This window comes from Loxodonta africana, chromosome 18 (assembly GCF_030014295.1).
Source record: "Loxodonta africana isolate mLoxAfr1 chromosome 18, mLoxAfr1.hap2, whole genome shotgun sequence".
Lineage (NCBI taxonomy): Eukaryota > Metazoa > Chordata > Mammalia > Proboscidea > Elephantidae > Loxodonta > Loxodonta africana.
This window is the reverse complement of record NC_087359.1, coordinates 28,510,910-28,527,111: the sequence shown is the minus strand read 5'-3', so window position 1 is coordinate 28,527,111 and position 16,202 is coordinate 28,510,910. Positions and strand designations below refer to the sequence as shown.

Genomic DNA, 16,202 nt, shown 5'->3' with positions numbered 1-16,202 from the left:
GGATACGGGTTTGAGGGAGTCACTTTGAGGGGCATTTTTATAACTTTTATCTACATGCCATTTTAGAAAATTCAGAAGCTACAGAGAAAGCAAAACAAAATAAAAGCCCTTCATTTCAACACCAAGAGACAAGCACTGTTGACACTTTGGTGTGTATCTTTCTAGCCTTTTTTTTTTTTTCTCTGCACATATTTTAAATGGAATCCCACTGCAAATACACCATAATTAACAGAACTAATTAATTAATTAACAGAACTAATCTACTTTTCAAATATTTAAACACCAAACCTAGAACCTGGTCAAATGGAAGCTGGTCAGTTTTCTCCCTTGGCCATCCTGGCGCCTCTGTCAGGGGCTGCCCCATCAGCTCTGAGCCTCCTCCTGGCTTTGCTGGTGCCTTGCAACTCCATGGCACTGGGTTGTGGTTTGGGTGCTAGGCCCATCCCCCCAATATCCTTGAGTCCTCTGGCCACCTCATGTGTGTCTGTGTTTTTGTGTGTCCTTGTGTGTCTTTCAGTTTGTGTGTCTGTGTCTATGGGTTTACATGTCTATATGTGTGTATGTCTGTGTGTGTCTGTGTGTATGTCTTATGTGTCCCTATATGTGTGTGTGTCTGTTTATGTGTATGTGTATGCATTTGTGTGCCTGTGTGTGTATATGTGTGTCTGTGTGTCTTTCAGTTTGTGTGTCTGTGTCTATGGGTTTACATGTCTATATGTGTGTATGTCTGTGTGTGTCTGTGTGTATGTCTTATGTGTCCCTATATGTGTGTGTGTCTGTTTATGTGTATGTGTATGCATTTGTGTGCCTGTGTGTGTATATATGTGTCTGTGTGTATGTGCATGTGTCTGTTTATGTGTATGTTTGTGTGTATGCATTTGTGTGCCTGTGTGTGTGTGTCTGTATATGTCTGTGTGTGTATACGTGTGTCTCTGGGTTTGTGTGCCTGTGTGTGTGTGTCTGTATATGTCTGTGTGTGTATACGTGTGTCTCTGGGTTTGTGTGCCTGTGTGTGTGTGTCTGTATATGTCTGTGTGTGTATACGTGTGTCTCTGGGTTTGTGTGCCTGTGTGTGTGTATGTGTGTATGTCTATGTCTGTGTGTGTTGCATGCATGTTCAGTTGTGCAGGCCTGTTCGATGTGGCAGGATGTAGAATTGAGGTTTTTTGGATACACAAGAGGGTGGAAATTGTTTACAATTTTGTAGTGCAATGGAGTTTATAAACATGTCCTCTGAATGATTCTACCACCAAAGACATCTTTAGCCAGCCCCCCTCCCCAGCTTGGTGTTTTAAAAGATCTTTGCCAAACAAAGCTCAATTGTTATGTTATTCCCTTTCCTGCATTTATGAGCCACAGAGGTTCCTGCTGCTTATCGGAGCTATACACAACAGGACATTACCAATGTTCAACACTGAATGCAATGAGCTTCAGATTAAGAGCAGAGACACTTCACATTGGGGTTGGCCTGACCAGCCTTATCCAGTAGACCTCTTGAAATATTAGAATTGTTCAAAGACTCCTGTTTTTGCCTTCTTGGCTGAGGGAGAGGAGAGGCTGGGTCTACCTGGAAGGCGGTGGAGAAAGAGGGGGTGACGAGAGGAGGAAGAGGGAGCCAACTGGCATTTTTTAAGGTGGCCCTGAGGTCTGAGCTCTTTCCCAGGCTGCATCTGCTGAGCGCTCCTCAGTGACCAGTTCTTACCCACATGGCCAAAGGTTGTTTTGGTTGCTGGACAACTGCGCCAAATTCCCTGCCCCCCTCCCCACCCTGGCTCCAACGCGAGTGAGTCAAGTGGCTTTGGAGTTGGACCTGAGTCAGATCCCACCTCCCCACTTTACTACCTATGTGCCTTGATCAATTTAATTTTCTAAGCCTCCATTTTCACACCTATAAAATGGTTCTTATAAACCCCTCTCATGATTGTTGTGAAGATTAAATGAGATAATGTAGAAATTCTTAGCACATAGTTTTCTGTCTTTATAATGAATGCATCATCTCCTGATAGAGATTAATATCCATCCCACACTTCAAACATCCCCAAGTCACAGACTAAGAGAACTGGAAGATCAAGCCAAGACCAGCCCCGTCATGTGATAGATGGAGAGAAAGGTCCAGAATGGTTCAGTGACAGAGCTAGATGGAAAACTCATATCACCCGACTTGCCTTCCAGTAACTTTCTATGATATCTCCCTGCACCAAGCCTGTTTTCTTATGGAAGGACAACAAGCTTGTTCGCATCTGTCTTCTGTTCTGAAAATGCTCACCCATCATCTCTTTAAATGTTACCTCTCCCCATCCTCTCCAGGCTCTACTTCAGGGACTCCTATTATACCTGGTTGGAGCTTTCCGTTTTGTCTTCCATATCTCCTAATTCTTGCTCATATTTCTCATCTCTTTCTCTCTCTATCTTCAGCTCCAGGTGATTGCCCCAGCTGTGTCTTCTCAGGTCCCAATTCTTCTGCTTCTCAATCTGCCTATTGAGGGTTTTGTTTTTCCAATTTAATAACTACATTTTCATATCTGGCATCTCTGTTCCTTTTTCACACTTCCTGTGTTTTCACAAGAGCCTGTACTTGCTTCGCAGATTCCCTTCCTTCCCTGTATTTAAAGCCCCTTTCAGATTACTCTGAGATTTGTCCTTTCCCAGGTGTGTTCTGCTGCCGTTCATCGTGTCTTTAGTTTAGCATAGGCTCTGGGAAGCAAGCCATGTGGATTTGAGTCCCACTTTCAGTCTTTATTCTCTTTCCTCATCTGTAAAATGGGGATGTTGATCATAGTACCTACTTCATGTTTTTTATGAGGATTCATATGCTAAAGCCCTCAGATGGTCCCTAGAAGCTGGAAAGTGCCCAGCGGGGGGGTTGGCTATTTTTATTGTCCCCGATAGCACTGGATTTTCTCTTGCACTTGGTAGGGTTGACCTATGAGCCATGTTCAGCGGGAACAGCTTTCTGCAGGGTCCCATGCATGCATCAGGTTGTGAAGATGTCCCCAGGATCAGTTGCATGGTTGCCTCTTACAGGGTCCCCTTAGAGAAGAAGCCGTCTCCCTGCTCCCAGCTTTATGGATGTGTCACTTCCAAGGAGAATTAGTCGATGTTCAACCATTTCAAGAGGTGGCATATGATCAGGAACCGATGGTACTGAAGTGAGAAGTCCAAGCTGCTCTGAAGGCATTGGCGAAAAACAAGGCTCCAGGAATCGATGGAATATCAATTGAGATGTTTCAACAAACAGATGCAGTGCTGGAGGTGTTCACTCATCTACACCAAGAAATATGGAAGACAGCTTCCTGGCCAACTGACTGGAAGAGATCCATATTTATGCCTCTTCCCAAGAAAGGTGATCCAACCAAATGTGGAAATTATAAAACAATATCATTAATATCGCACGCAAGGAAAATTTTGCTGAAGATCATTCAAAAACGGCTGCAGCAGTCTATCAACAGGGAACTGCCAGAAATTCAGGCCGTTTTCAGAAGAGGACGTGGAACCAGAGATATCATTGCTGATGTCAGCTGGATCCTGGCCAAAAGCAGAGAATACCAGAAGGATGTTTACCTGTCTTTTATTGACTATGCAAAGGCATTATGGATAACATTGCGAAGAATGGGAATTCCAGAACACTTAATTGTGCTTATAAGGAAACTTTACATAGATCAAGAGGTAGGTGTTCGGACAGAACAAGGGGATACTGATTGGTTTAAAGTCAGGAAAGGTGTGCACCAGGGTTGGATTCTTTCACCATACCTATTCAGTCTGTATGCTGAACAAATAAACTGAGAAGCTGGACTACGTGAAGAAGAACGGGGCATCAGGATTGGAGGAAGACTCATTAACAACCTGGGTTATGCAGAGGACACAACCTTGCTTGCTGAAAGGGAAGAGGACTTGAAGGACTTACTAATGAAGATCAAAGGCCACAGCCTTCAGTATGGATTGCACCACAACATAAACAAAAACAAAAATCCTCACAGCTGGACCAATGGGCAGCATCATGATAAACAGAGAAAAGATTGAAGTTGTCAAGGATTTCATTTTACTTGGATCCACAATCAACAGCCATGGAAGCAGCAGTCAAGAAAGCAAAAGACACATTGCATTGGGTAAATCTGCTGCAAAGGACCTCTTTAAAGCGTTGAAGAGCAAAGATGTCACTTTGAAGACTAAGGTGCGCCTGACCCAAGGCCATGGTATTTTCAGTCGCATCATATGCATGCGAAATTTGGACAATGAATAAGAAAGACCGAAGAAGAATTGACACCTTTGAATTGTGGTGTTGGAGAAGAATATTGAATATACCATGGACTGCCAGAAGAACAAACAAATCCGTCTTGGAAGAAGTACAACCACAATGCTACTTAGAAGCAAGGATGGCGAGACTGTGTCTTACATACTTTGGACGTGTTGTCAGGAGGGATCAGTCCATGGAGAAGGACAGCATGCTTGGCAAAGTACAGGGTCAGTGGGAAAGAGGAAGACCCTCAACCAGGTGGATTGACACAGTGGCTGCAACAATGGGCTCAAGCATAACAACGATTAAGAATGGTGCAGGACCGGGCAGTGTTTCGTTCTGTTGTGCATGGGGTCGCTATGAATCGGAACCGACTCAATGGCACCTAACAACAACACTTCCAACCATGATCACATATCCCCAAGCAGGCACCATACTGCAGTCCTTCGGACATAGATATACTTCAACCTTCCATGTGGGCCATGGACCTTCAACCCCTACTCTTCATTTCAAGTATCTGGAGAGGCCCCTTTCTTGATTTCCAGCTCAGTTCTGTATTTTGCATTTTTAAAAAAATAATACAGTTTATCAAGCATGTCCGTGTGTTTACAGCAGGAGGGGGGCTTCCCTATGAGCTCCATTGATTGACTTAACAAGAAGTGTCACAGATTTTTTTTTCCTTGTGTTTTAAATGTATTTTGGCCATAACAGATTATATTTCAAGGATTATTTGGTCAGTTTCTCTGGTCATGGTGTTAGCTCATGTGGAGGGGTGGAGAGTGTGTGAAGATGTGGGTAGAACTGGCCTGAGGAAGATGAGTGTAGAGGTAGTCTTGGTGTAGAAGAGAGTGTGTCTGAGGAAGAATTCCCGAGTTGGGACAGATGGAACTGGAGTCTTACCAGGCTGTATGTGTCAGTTACTGGGGAGTCAGAAAAGGCCAGCTGAGAGCAGGGGTCTTGCCAGCTGATGCTCAAACCAGGCTCAGGTACTCATGGACATGCTTCCTGAATGAAAGGTGCCAGCCACACCCTGCGATTGGGCCAAACTGACCACACATCTGCACGCCCCATACAGCCCTCTACCTATGTGCCTCCTCCTGACTGCAAACTGGTAGGATCAGGATCTCTCCAAGGAAGTAGGTGTAAGGGTGAGAGGAAGGGAGGAAGGGCCCTTCACAGCCCTGCAGATGATCACACGCATGAGAGAGAAAAAGGCCAAAAATGTGAACATAGGAGATCAAGTAAGAAGAACATGAAGAAAGAACTGTTTCCAAAGTCCAAAGGCCCAGTGATATCATGTTCATCCCTCCCTCCATCCATCCATCCATCCCTCCATCCATCCCTCCATCCATCCATCCATCCATCCATCCATCCATCCATCCACCACCCCCCACCCACCCACCCAGCCACCCACCCATCCACCCACCCACCTACTCAGAGGTGATTCCAGCCTGTTGAGGGAGGAGCCTCATCATTCTTTGGCCAAGATCCAAGGATGGCACCAACCCCTGGGAGAAGTGACCAAGTGGAGTGGAAAAAGCTCTGGCCTAAAAGTCAACAGCCTGGGTTTTCTTGGCTCTGCCATTAACTAGCTGTGCGAACCAGAATACATGGCTTGACCATTCTGGACCTCAGTCTTCTCACCTGTAAAATGGGGAAAGTTGGATCAGGAGGTGGGCAGGGGCTTTCCAGTTCTGACATTCTATGGCTAGCCCTTTGGCCCCTGATGTCACAATATGGAGTCAGATCCTGATTGGACAATAGGCTGACCCAGCTCCGCTGTTCTCTTGGTCATGGGCAGAAGATGGACTTGCCCTCGACCTTTCCTGCTTGTGCTCCTCTGTTACGGACAGCTCTTGTCATGGCTCAGGACTGGGGATACTCAGAGCCCAGGTGAGTCTGGGGCCCGAAGAAGCATTGGACCAGACAAGGGGACTGGCCAGGGGCAGATACCTCCTTGGACAGCATGATGTCCATCTCCTTCTCACAGATATGTCCTACAACGAGAGTGAAGCAAAGGAATTCCTTCAGAATTATGAACAAACAGCCCAGTTTGTATGGAACAACTTCATGGAGGCTACCTGGAACTATGTCACCAACATCACCAAGAAAAACCGAGAGGAGATGGTGTGGTACCTCCTTCACCCTAGCCCCACCTCTCCTTGATCTTCTCAGTGGTCTTGGGGGAAGTGGGGGATCGCACCTTCTGTCCTCTATCCAGAGGCAGAGGAGAGAGGGACGCTCCAAAGGACATGCCAAAGCAGGCTGCAATCTCCAAGCCTCTTGGTGGCCCCTAAACTCTCTCTGGGGCAAGGATCTCTTGCTTCTTTCACCTTTGGACTGTCACCTCCTTGCTTTTGGGACCCAGGTTTCCTCCCTCCTCCCTCCTTGCAAATCTTCAATGCTTCTGACTGGTGGGGGGGGTGCTCTCGGGATTTCAAGGTGGGCCCTCACCCACTCCAAGCCCTCATGACAGAAGTGGTGACTCTTCTTCCCAGCTGCTCAAAGACATGGAGAGATCCCAGCATATCCTATACTTTGGCACCCAAGCCCGCCTGTTTAACATCACCACATTCCAGGACCCAGTCATAAAGCGCATGCTGAGAAAGGTCCAAAACATGGGCAAGGCAGTTCTGCCTGTGGAAGAACTCCAGGAGGTGAGGACAGAATACCAGGCCTCTAGGCACCCCTCCCCAGGGGCTGGTGGGGAAGTCCTAGTCTGGAGCAGGAGGGAGGCTGGTTGTGGGGGAGGGGAGCAGAAGCCTAAGGAAGGTGGGGCTAGTGCTGAGGGTGGACGCAAGGGAGCAGGCCTGCCCTGGGTGACACCTGCATCCCCAGTACAACCAGCTCCTGGCCTACATGAAGACGATGTACAGTATGGCGGAGGTGTGCCTTGAAGAGGGGCCCTGCCTGTACCTGGAGCCTGGTGAGAGGCGTGGACCCTGCCCCTGTCCCTGTCCTACCACAGTCCCTTCCATGGGCCTCCCAGCTCCCATTCTCCTTCTTCACTTGTTGGAGTGGGGAAGCCTGGGTGGGTGAAGGCACAAGGCAGGTGGTAGCAGGAGTCCCACTTTGACTTCTTTTCTGGGCACAGACCTTGAAGAAGTGATGGCCACCTCCCGGGACCAGAAAGAGCTGCTGTGGGCGTGGCAGGGCTGGCGGGACGCTGCAGGCCGCCCACTCCGCACCTTCTTCGAGCGCTATGTGCAACTCAGCAACAAGGCCGCAAACCTCAATGGTGAGGCCTGGCCTGAGCAGACAGGACGTTGCACAGGCCCCAGAGCAACATTTATGAAGGGAGCCAAGCTGAGTCTACAGGCCAGGTGGGGGTAGTAGGACCGGGGAGACAGGATCCAGGAGCCTGCAGTTGGGCAAGGCAAGGGCAGCTCGATCTTTGTGTCATTGAAAAAATAGTGCTAAGTGCTGGCAATGGGGAGGGCCTGAGGAAACCCAGGTGAGAAAATGTGGTGGCGGCTGCCCTCAATAGGGCTGAGAGTCTAATGGGGGAGACAGACGCTCTTCAAGTAAACACCCATATCTAATCACCATTTGGGCCCAGTGTTGAGAGAAGGGACTACTGAGAGAGGGAATAGGAAAATGCTTCAGGTAAGTGGTCAGGGAAGGCCCCTTTGACATTCACCCAAAGCCTGGAGGTGGATAAGAGCCAGGCAAGCAAGAAGTAAAAGTGCACCCCAGACAGAATCTGTGCTAGGGGAGTGGGCTGGGGTTTTGAAAGACCTGAAGGAAGCCAGGGTGACCAAAGGGCTATGGGTGGGGTGGGGCTCGTGGAGAAGTTGCAGAGCTTAGCAGGCACAGCAAGGAGCCAGAATTATTGACTTTGTTCAATGCTTTTCCATCCCTCATAAGATCCACCACAGTCAATAGCCCTGGGAGGTACTATTTCCGTTTTACAGATGAAGATGCTGAGGATCAGGGAGGTGAAGTGGCTTTTCTAGAAGGTGTCTGTGTTTCCTACCTGCTAGGCTAGAGCTAAAGCCTGGGGTGGTGAGTGTCTTGTTCAGTCCCTTCTCCTGTTCTAGGTTACAAAGACATGGGGGCCTTGTGGCGCTCAAAGTATGACTCTGAGAATGAGACCAGCACCCTGGAAGGCGACCTGGAGCTGTTGTTCCAGGAGCTTCAGCCGCTGTACCTGAACCTGCATGCCTACGTGCGCCGTGCCTTGTACCGCCATTATGGGCCCCAGCTCATCGACCTGAAGGGGCCCATCCCCGCCCACCTCCTGGGTAAAAACTGGGCTGGCACAGGGCTGGGACAGAGGCTAGGGCAGGCCTCCAAGCAGGCGCTGAATACCAATAAGGGGAGAGGGCTCTATGTGTTGGAATCCACTCGACGGCACTGGGTTCGGGTTTTTTTTTTTTTTTTTAACCCCTCTACTCTCCTCCCAGGGGACATGTGGGCTCAGTCCTGGGTCAACATCTTAGACCTGGTCTTGCCCTTCCCGGAGAAACCCCTGGAGGACATCACGAAGATCATGAAAGGCCAGGTCAGTGCTGGGCCTCCGACTGCCCCTGCCTGCTCCGAGCCCGGGGCCGTCAGACAGGGCCCCATACACCCCCTCTTTCCACAGCGCTGGAAGCCCCACAAAATGTTCCAAGAGGCTGAAAAATTCTTCACCTCCCTTGGGCTACTGCCTGCCCCAATGGAATTCTGGAGCAAGTCGATGCTGGAGAAGCCAGCTGATGGGCGGGAGGTGATGTGCCATGCTTCTGCCTGGGACTTCTACAATGGTCACGACTTCAGGTGCTCACTATCCACCATCAAGGCCCTGTAGCCAGCACCACACTCCCACCACCTCCCCTGCTCCTCTGCTCCTTCCACTCTCCATCTATCTGCCTGTCCTAGGGGCTGTGTGCAAGGGATGGGCACGGAAGAGATGGGGCAGGGAAGAGAGGGAGAGGCGAATGGAAGGGGCAGGGTAAGGGCTCAGTCACTGGTTGGATATGGGGGTCTGCAGTGACCAAGGCCTTCTGGTCTCCAGCCCAACCCTCCCAATCCCTTAGGAGAGTCTGAATGGAGAAGTCTCCTACTGTTCCCACAGCATCCCCATGTTCCTTGAACCCTGCCCTTTAACCCTAGGATAAAGAAGTGTACCGAGGTGAGCATAGAAGACCTGCTCTCCGTCTTCCACCTAATGGGCCATATTCAGTACTTTCTGCAGTACAAGAGCCTTTCTGTGATCTTCCGAGAAGGTGCCAACCCAGCCTTTGAAGAGGCTGTGGGGTCAGCGATCACCCTCTCAGCCTCCTCCCACAAGTACCTGCTCAACATAGGCTTGCTCAGCTTAGTGTTCCAGGACTCAAGTGAGGAGGGCCATGGGACAGTAGGGAGGGCAGCCTGAGCCTGGGGCTGGAACTAGGGTGGAGTGGGACCGCAGCTCTCCTGGTAAGACTGAAGGAACCTGGTACACTGGAGCCACCCCTGACTGCCCCTGCCCTATCCACAGAGGACGAGGTCAATTTCCTGATGGGCATTGCCCTGGAGAAGATTGCCTTCATCCCCTTTGGCTACCTGGTGGACCTGTACCGCTGGAAGGTATTTGATGGCACCATCCATAAGGACATCTATACCCAGGAGTGGTGGCGCCTGAGGTGAGCCTCTGTCCCTGCATTCTCAGGCCCCTCCCTTGTGCCTCTGCCCTTGTGCCTTGGGCCTTCTCCTGGGGTGGACAGCGCTTTCAGGTCAGCCCCCAGGGAAGCACCCACTGCTGTACATTGCTGCTGGTCTCTCCTTGGAGTGCAGAGCTAGACGTGCAATGCCGGGGGGCCCGGAGGCCCAGGGAAGTTCCAGGCTAGTGCTGGTTGTTGGCTGTCACCAGACAAAGGCCTGTGCACTGAGTGGAAAAGCCGTAGAGCCAGTGGTCATGCATGAGGTCTCATTTTGAATCTGGTACCAGCACTGAGCAGGTTGCTTAACTTCTCTAAGCCTCAGTCCCCTCACCTGCGAAAAAGGGGTCCTTGTGGTGGCCCTGCCCCTTCCCTGGGTTGCTGGGAATCTCATGTGGTGATCACAACTGGGCTTCTCCAAGAACAAAACACCGACCAACAGGCAGACTCTCCCTCTCTATCCCCACAAGAAGGAGTGGGGGCCAGAAAAAGGGGTGTTTGGGGCCTGAGCTCTTTCCCTCCAAAAGACCCCATGGGAGACAAGTACACTCACTGCCCCCTTGCCTACGGCCCCCGACACACCCACACACCTGCCTCTGGCTTAGCATCCCCAACATGTCCCACATCAGAACTGGCTCCCCAGTAGTCCTGAGGCACTGCTCTTGAGTGAAAAGTGCCCACATCACCTCCCATCCCCACTGTCTGCTTCCAAATTTTCCCATCACCCTTAACAGAAGCTCAGTGCCTCCTAGGCAATGACTCCCTCTTTCCCCCTCCCACCTACCCAGGCCTGGGGTAACCACTAGTAAACTTTGGTCTCTATGCATTTGCCTATTCTAGATATTTCCTGTGAGTGGGATGATATAATATTTGTCCTTTTGTGATTGACTCCTCAGGTCATTTAGATAGACGTGCAAGTGCTTGGGAAGTCCCTGGGTGGTACAAACCATTAACATGCTCAGCTGCTAACCAAAAGTTTGGTGGTTTGAGTCCACCCAGAGGCACCTTGGAAGAAAGGCCTGGTGATCTACTTCTGAAAAATCAGTCATTGAAAACCCAATGAGCACAGCTCTACTCTGACACACATGGGGTCACCATGAGTCAGAATGGACTTGACAGCGACTAGTTTAGGATTTTAGGAGCAAGTGGTTGGGAAAGGAAAAGGCTCTGAGAACAGTGCAAAGCAGCACTATTAAACCTCTTGTTTTTCCTTCTGTAGGTTGAAGTACCAGGGCCTGTGCCCCCCCATTCCTCGGTCAGAAGAGGACTTTGATCCAGGTGCCAAGTACCACATTTCTGCCAGCATTCCCTACTTAAGGTACAGATCTGGGACCTGTTGGCAGAACCAGCTTTGGGAATTGGGGGTGGGGGGCATCGGAGTGGGGGGGCAGGGTTTCCAAGAAGGCCCTAGTTTCAAATATGCCCCTGCACCCCTGCCCACCTTATCTTGTTGGGATGCACACCCTTCTGGGACCCAGGCCCAGGAATCCTTTGGGCTTTTACACCAGATCCTGTGTGGAGGGTAGGGCCAATGGGAATATTCCATAGCATCTCTGCTGCCCCCTAGGGGAGGGCAGGAGAGAGAAAGGCCAGGGTTGAGGTAACTGTGGTTCAGAAGGCTGGAGAAGAGATCTTCCAGAGGTAGGGCCTTGCCCCAGGAGCTGCTGGGTGGCAAAGACCTGCTATGGCCAAGGGAGGCCCTGTCCTCTTCCCCAGGCTGTGACTGTTGACCTGGGTCCACTGCCCCACAGCCTCTGGATGTCAGGGCTGCCCAGCCGCATTTGGCTCCAGGCTTCCCACCCCTGATACCCACTTCCCAGCCTGCCCTTACACTCTTCTACCAGGTACTTTCTCAGCGTGGTGCTCCAGTTCCAGCTCCATGAAGCACTGTGCAGAGCCGCCGGCCACATGGGTCCGCTGCACCGGTGTAACATCTATAACTCCAAGATGGCTGGAAAGCTCCTAGAGTGAGTGCCCTCCTCCCTCATTTGTCCTCAGCATCCCCTCCCTCCCTGGCCGAAGCCCTGCCACCAGGCCCCTCCCTACAGCTGGCTACCCTGGGTACCCTGAGCAGAGCTTACATTCCAGTGGAAGTTCTTATTCATGTCAGATTGCATTCTCTCCTGCAATAATGGAAGCCCATTTCCTCTTGTGTAGCCCCTGTGGTCAGATGGTTTTAGTCCCTCCTGCTAAATCACACATGCACACATACATGCCAGGAAATCAGAACATCCCAGGTGGGAAGCCAGTACTGGAATCCTGCCTCAGCCTCAGTCTCCTGACTTAATCCCTTTATTTATTAATTTTTTTGTAATGTGCTTGCCTGTCCTCTCCCCTGGGTGCACTCTGCTTTTCCTGTCTCTTCTTAGAGGTTTTCAGATCTGGTTTTTAGGTTGATCCAGGTTGTTTTCACACGGGCCTCTCAGCAGGCTTCTGGTCAGTGTGTGGTCCACTTTGACCCTCCAGTCTTTTTTCCTGCACTTGGTATCTAGCTCATCCTTCCCATGCCTGCCTCTGTGGAGTTGGTTTTTGGTCCTGAAACAAACCTAGAGGGGGAGAGGCTTGAACTTACTCTACAGGCTGGGCTGTCTGATGGGCATTTCTTTGGGGGGGGTACATTTTAGTAGCTCATAATTGCAAAAATATTATTCACATTTTACAAATGATGAAACTGAAGCTGAGAGGTGAAGTGATTGCATGTCACTCATGTAGCAAGTGGCAAAGCTATGATTTGAACCCAGAACTGACTCCAGAACACACTCTTTTACTCTGTGACCCCCAACAGTCAAAGGAGGCAGGTCCTTGTGAGATTAGACCAGGGGAGCCCTGGCAGCCCAGTAGTTAAGAATTACTGAGAGCTACAGCTGCTAACAAAAAGGACGGCAGTTCGAATCCACAAGCCGCTCCTTGGAAATCCTATGGAGCAGTTCTACTCTTTCCTATAGGGTCATCGTGGGTCAGAATTGACTCAGTGGCAACGAGTTCAGAGTAGCCCTGGTGGCACAGTGGTTAAAGCGCTGGGATGCTAAACCAAAACACTGGCAGTTTGAGCCTACCAGCTGCTCCACGGGGGTCTGCTTCCGTAAATACTCTAGCCTATAGGGTCACTGTGAGCCGGAATAGACTTGACAGCGGTGGGTTTTTTATTAGCCGCTATTATTTCTTGCCTGTCTACTATGCTTCCACTATTGTGTTTATTTAATCATCACAACAACCCTATGAGGTACGTACAGTTATTATCTCCCATTTTATGGATACGGAAACTGAAGCTTAAAAAAAAATTTTTTTTTTTTTTTTTTAAGTTTAGAGAGGTTATTTTCCCAAGGTCACACAGCTTGTGACAGAGTCAGGATTCAAACCTAGGCCAGACTTACTTCAAAGCCTGTGATTGTATTCACATGCTGAGCTAGCAAAGTCTTGGGCCAGGGTCGAGGGTGCTGCACAGCTGTACTTTCTCTTCCAGGGATGCTCTAAAGCTGGGTTCAAGCAAGCCCTGGCCAGAAGTCCTGAAGATGCTGACCGGGGAGTCCCACGTGTCTACAAAGGCCCTCATGACCTACTTCAAGCCCCTGATGAACTGGCTGGTCACCGAGAATGTGCGGCAGGGGGAGGTCCTGGGCTGGCCAGAATTCAGCTGTTCCTTTGAAGGTTTGATTATCTGGCCCTGGTCCCAGCTTTGGTCCAGCTCCAGCCCTTGCCCCAACCTCACCTTAATCCCCAGCCCATCTACGACCTGGATTGAACCAGCACAGCACTGCTGTGACCCCACCTATACCAGACCTGATGCAGCTTCAGCCAAGACCACAGCCCCAGCCCCTGACTCCATTGCTTCCTTGGGCACTGTTTTACCAGCTAGACTGGCAGGCTGGCATCCGAGCACAGGATCAACATCTTGTCTCTTGACCCTTGCATGGAGCCACTGCTTGGTTCCATGGGGTGTGAAGCCCTATCTGTGTCCATCTCCTTCTCCCCTTCCTTCTACTCCTCTTTCTCACCCTCTTTCTAGGGCAATGCTCTCAACTGTGGCTTGGTAGTAGGTATCTAAGGCTGAGGGAGAAGGCCAGCAGAAGTCAAATTCTACCTGATATCCCCAGGGATCCCCAGAGCCCCCTCCCTGGTTCCAACTGCTCTATGAGCCTCCATTTCTTCCACAGAAAAAGAGAAGAGCACATTCCTGGGTCTGGAGCTGGACAGTGACCAGGCCAAGATGGGGCAATGGGTGCTGCTGGTCTTGAGCCTTGTCATGTTCCTCATGGTTCTAATACTGGGCCGCAGGCTATACACTCTGTCAACAGCCCAGGACACTGAGGCTTACTTCCTGGGCATGGCCATGGAGCCCAACAAGGCTGCCCGGGGCCAGTGGATATTGCTGGGCCTCTGTGTCCTCCTGCTGGTGTGCTCAATCAGCCTGACCATCAAGATTTTCACACAGTACAGCAAGAAGCCCCCATGGATGACAGCTGACTGGTGGGGCCTGAACTAGATACCAGTGAAACTGGTAAGGCTGGGAGGGGCAGGAGGAGGGTGGCCAAACCAGAGAGGGCTAGAGGACAGGGGAAGGGACAGCCTGTGAGTGGGTGCAGCTGGGCAGAACTGGGCCCACGTGGGGTTGCAGTTGTGTTTACAAACTCATGAATGCTAGGCCATGCACACAAACAACTGTGTGACTTCATGCACACCCTGGGTGTCAGCCCGGCTGTCTTCCCCCACGGGCTCAGGGACCACAGTTTTGTTAACTCAGCGGTTGTGTCTTCTAAACCAGCTCCCACCCAATGTATTCTCAGGACTAGTTCTTCACACAGCACTATTTTCTTCAGGAGCCCCAGCCATGGGGCCAAGCTGGGGCTACAGTGCCCCAGGAGTCTTCTCTGTTTAGAAAAAATACATTGTTTCTGTCCCTTATAAAACATGCTGGTGTAGAACCAGACATTCCTTTCGGAATCACTGGTGCCCAGTTTGTGAGCACTGTGTTCTTTACACTGGCCAACACACCACTCTACTGATCCTCTGGCCCGCCCTGGGGTCAGGCTGCCTAATCCAGCCCCAAAAGGCTCCTTGTGGCCACCAAGATGCAAGTAGCCTCATAAACTGCCCTGTGGCCCTCCTTGTCCTAGCCCAGGCCCTCCTGAGTGGAGACAGTGGGTAGCTGGGCACTGAGCCAGGCCTGATTAATGATTGACTTCTTTAATATTTAAACAAGCTCATCCCAGCCACTCCACTCCGGAGATGGCCCTGTTCAACACACACACCTGCTGCCTGGCCCGTTGCCCCGGGAAGCGAGCATAGGGCAAACAGCACCTTTCCAGGCTCAGTGAGGGAGGGGGTGGGAAGGGAAGGCTGCAGGAGGACATCTGGGAGTGAGCGCTCTAGGGATAAACCTGGGAAGGGAGGGGGAATGCTCCAGTCAGGGTCTGCCTGCCACAGCCATGCCACAACCAATATTTGGAGACTCACCAGGTCTGGACTAAGGAACCTGGGGAGGGTGCTTTGAAGGGAGGTAGTATCATAGCCAGTACTCACAGAGAAGGGGCACCAGGGCTGCATTTGAGCTGGCAGGAGGGTGGCCAAAAGATAGGACTAGCACCCTCTAGATTAAGGGTCAGCCCAAAAGCCAGGTCCCAGGCTGGAACCTCTGTAGACTCTACCTTTGCCCAGGTTTTGAGATACAGGATGTCCTGGGTGGTGCAAATAGGTAAGCGAAAGGTTAGCAATTTAATACACCCAAAAGTGCCTCAGAACAGAGGCCTAGCAAACTGCTTTTGAAAGGTCTCACCCTATGTGCAATTCTACTCTGAAACACATGGGATCACCATCAGTCAGAATCAGCTCTAGGGCAACTGGTTTGTTTGTTTGTTTGTTTTTCTGAGTCCTAGCTGAGCCCAAGCACAGCAGGCTCCACGCTCCACAGCATCCTCATCTGATGTCTCTGTCACTGATCTTACTTTGCTGTGGCATAATGTCTCTATCTGCTCATTATTGTTAACTCTGGAAGGGCAGGGCATGTGTCAGGAGTGTGCTCCCCGTGTAACACCTGGGGCCCGCCCAGGCCAGGGCCCGTAGTGGGGACTTGGAGAATGTATGAATGAGTGAATACGTGAATGAATGAACATCCCCCTGCCCAAGTCCCCCCGCAGGGCTTGACACCCACAGCACTGAGCACACGAGAAACAGCCCCACCTTTCCTCCACAGCCAGTCTGCCCTTCCACACACAGGGGCAACCAGGACACCTCTGCCCCCCAGAAGGCCGCACTTGTAGTCCTTCCATCCCCCTACCACAGTGGCCAGCGAGGTCCCCACAAGGCATTGTGGCTCTTCGAGGCAAAGGCACACCCAGACCGGGACT

The 16,202-nt window shown here is 50.8% G+C and overlaps 1 protein-coding gene across 1 annotated transcript; it reads left to right on the top strand.

Moving 5' to 3' along the window:
* The first annotated feature begins 6,027 nt into the window (after window positions 1-6,027).
* On the top strand, window positions 6,028-14,341 carry LOC100661555 (angiotensin-converting enzyme-like protein Ace3). Its single transcript, XM_023553436.2, has 14 exons — window positions 6,028-6,127; window positions 6,225-6,361; window positions 6,733-6,891; window positions 7,073-7,160; window positions 7,329-7,472; window positions 8,275-8,478; window positions 8,641-8,738; window positions 8,823-8,995; window positions 9,332-9,555; window positions 9,699-9,843; window positions 11,078-11,176; window positions 11,703-11,825; window positions 13,322-13,506; window positions 14,013-14,341. Exons 1-14 carry the CDS (start codon window positions 6,028-6,030, stop codon window positions 14,339-14,341), a joined length of 2,208 nt encoding a protein of 735 aa, XP_023409204.2.
* Window positions 14,342-16,202: the final 1,861 nt, after the last annotated feature.

Coding starts and splice junctions, on each gene's coding strand:
- LOC100661555 (XM_023553436.2), top strand. CDS start 6,028: ATGGGCAGAAGATGGACTTGCCCTCGACCTTTCCTGCTTGTGCTCCTC. Junction 6,128..6,224: donor TGGGGATACTCAGAGCCCAG/GTGAGTCTGGGG, acceptor TCCTTCTCACAG/ATATGTCCTACAACGAGAGT. Junction 8,479..8,640: donor CATCCCCGCCCACCTCCTGG/GTAAAAACTGGG, acceptor CTCTCCTCCCAG/GGGACATGTGGGCTCAGTCC.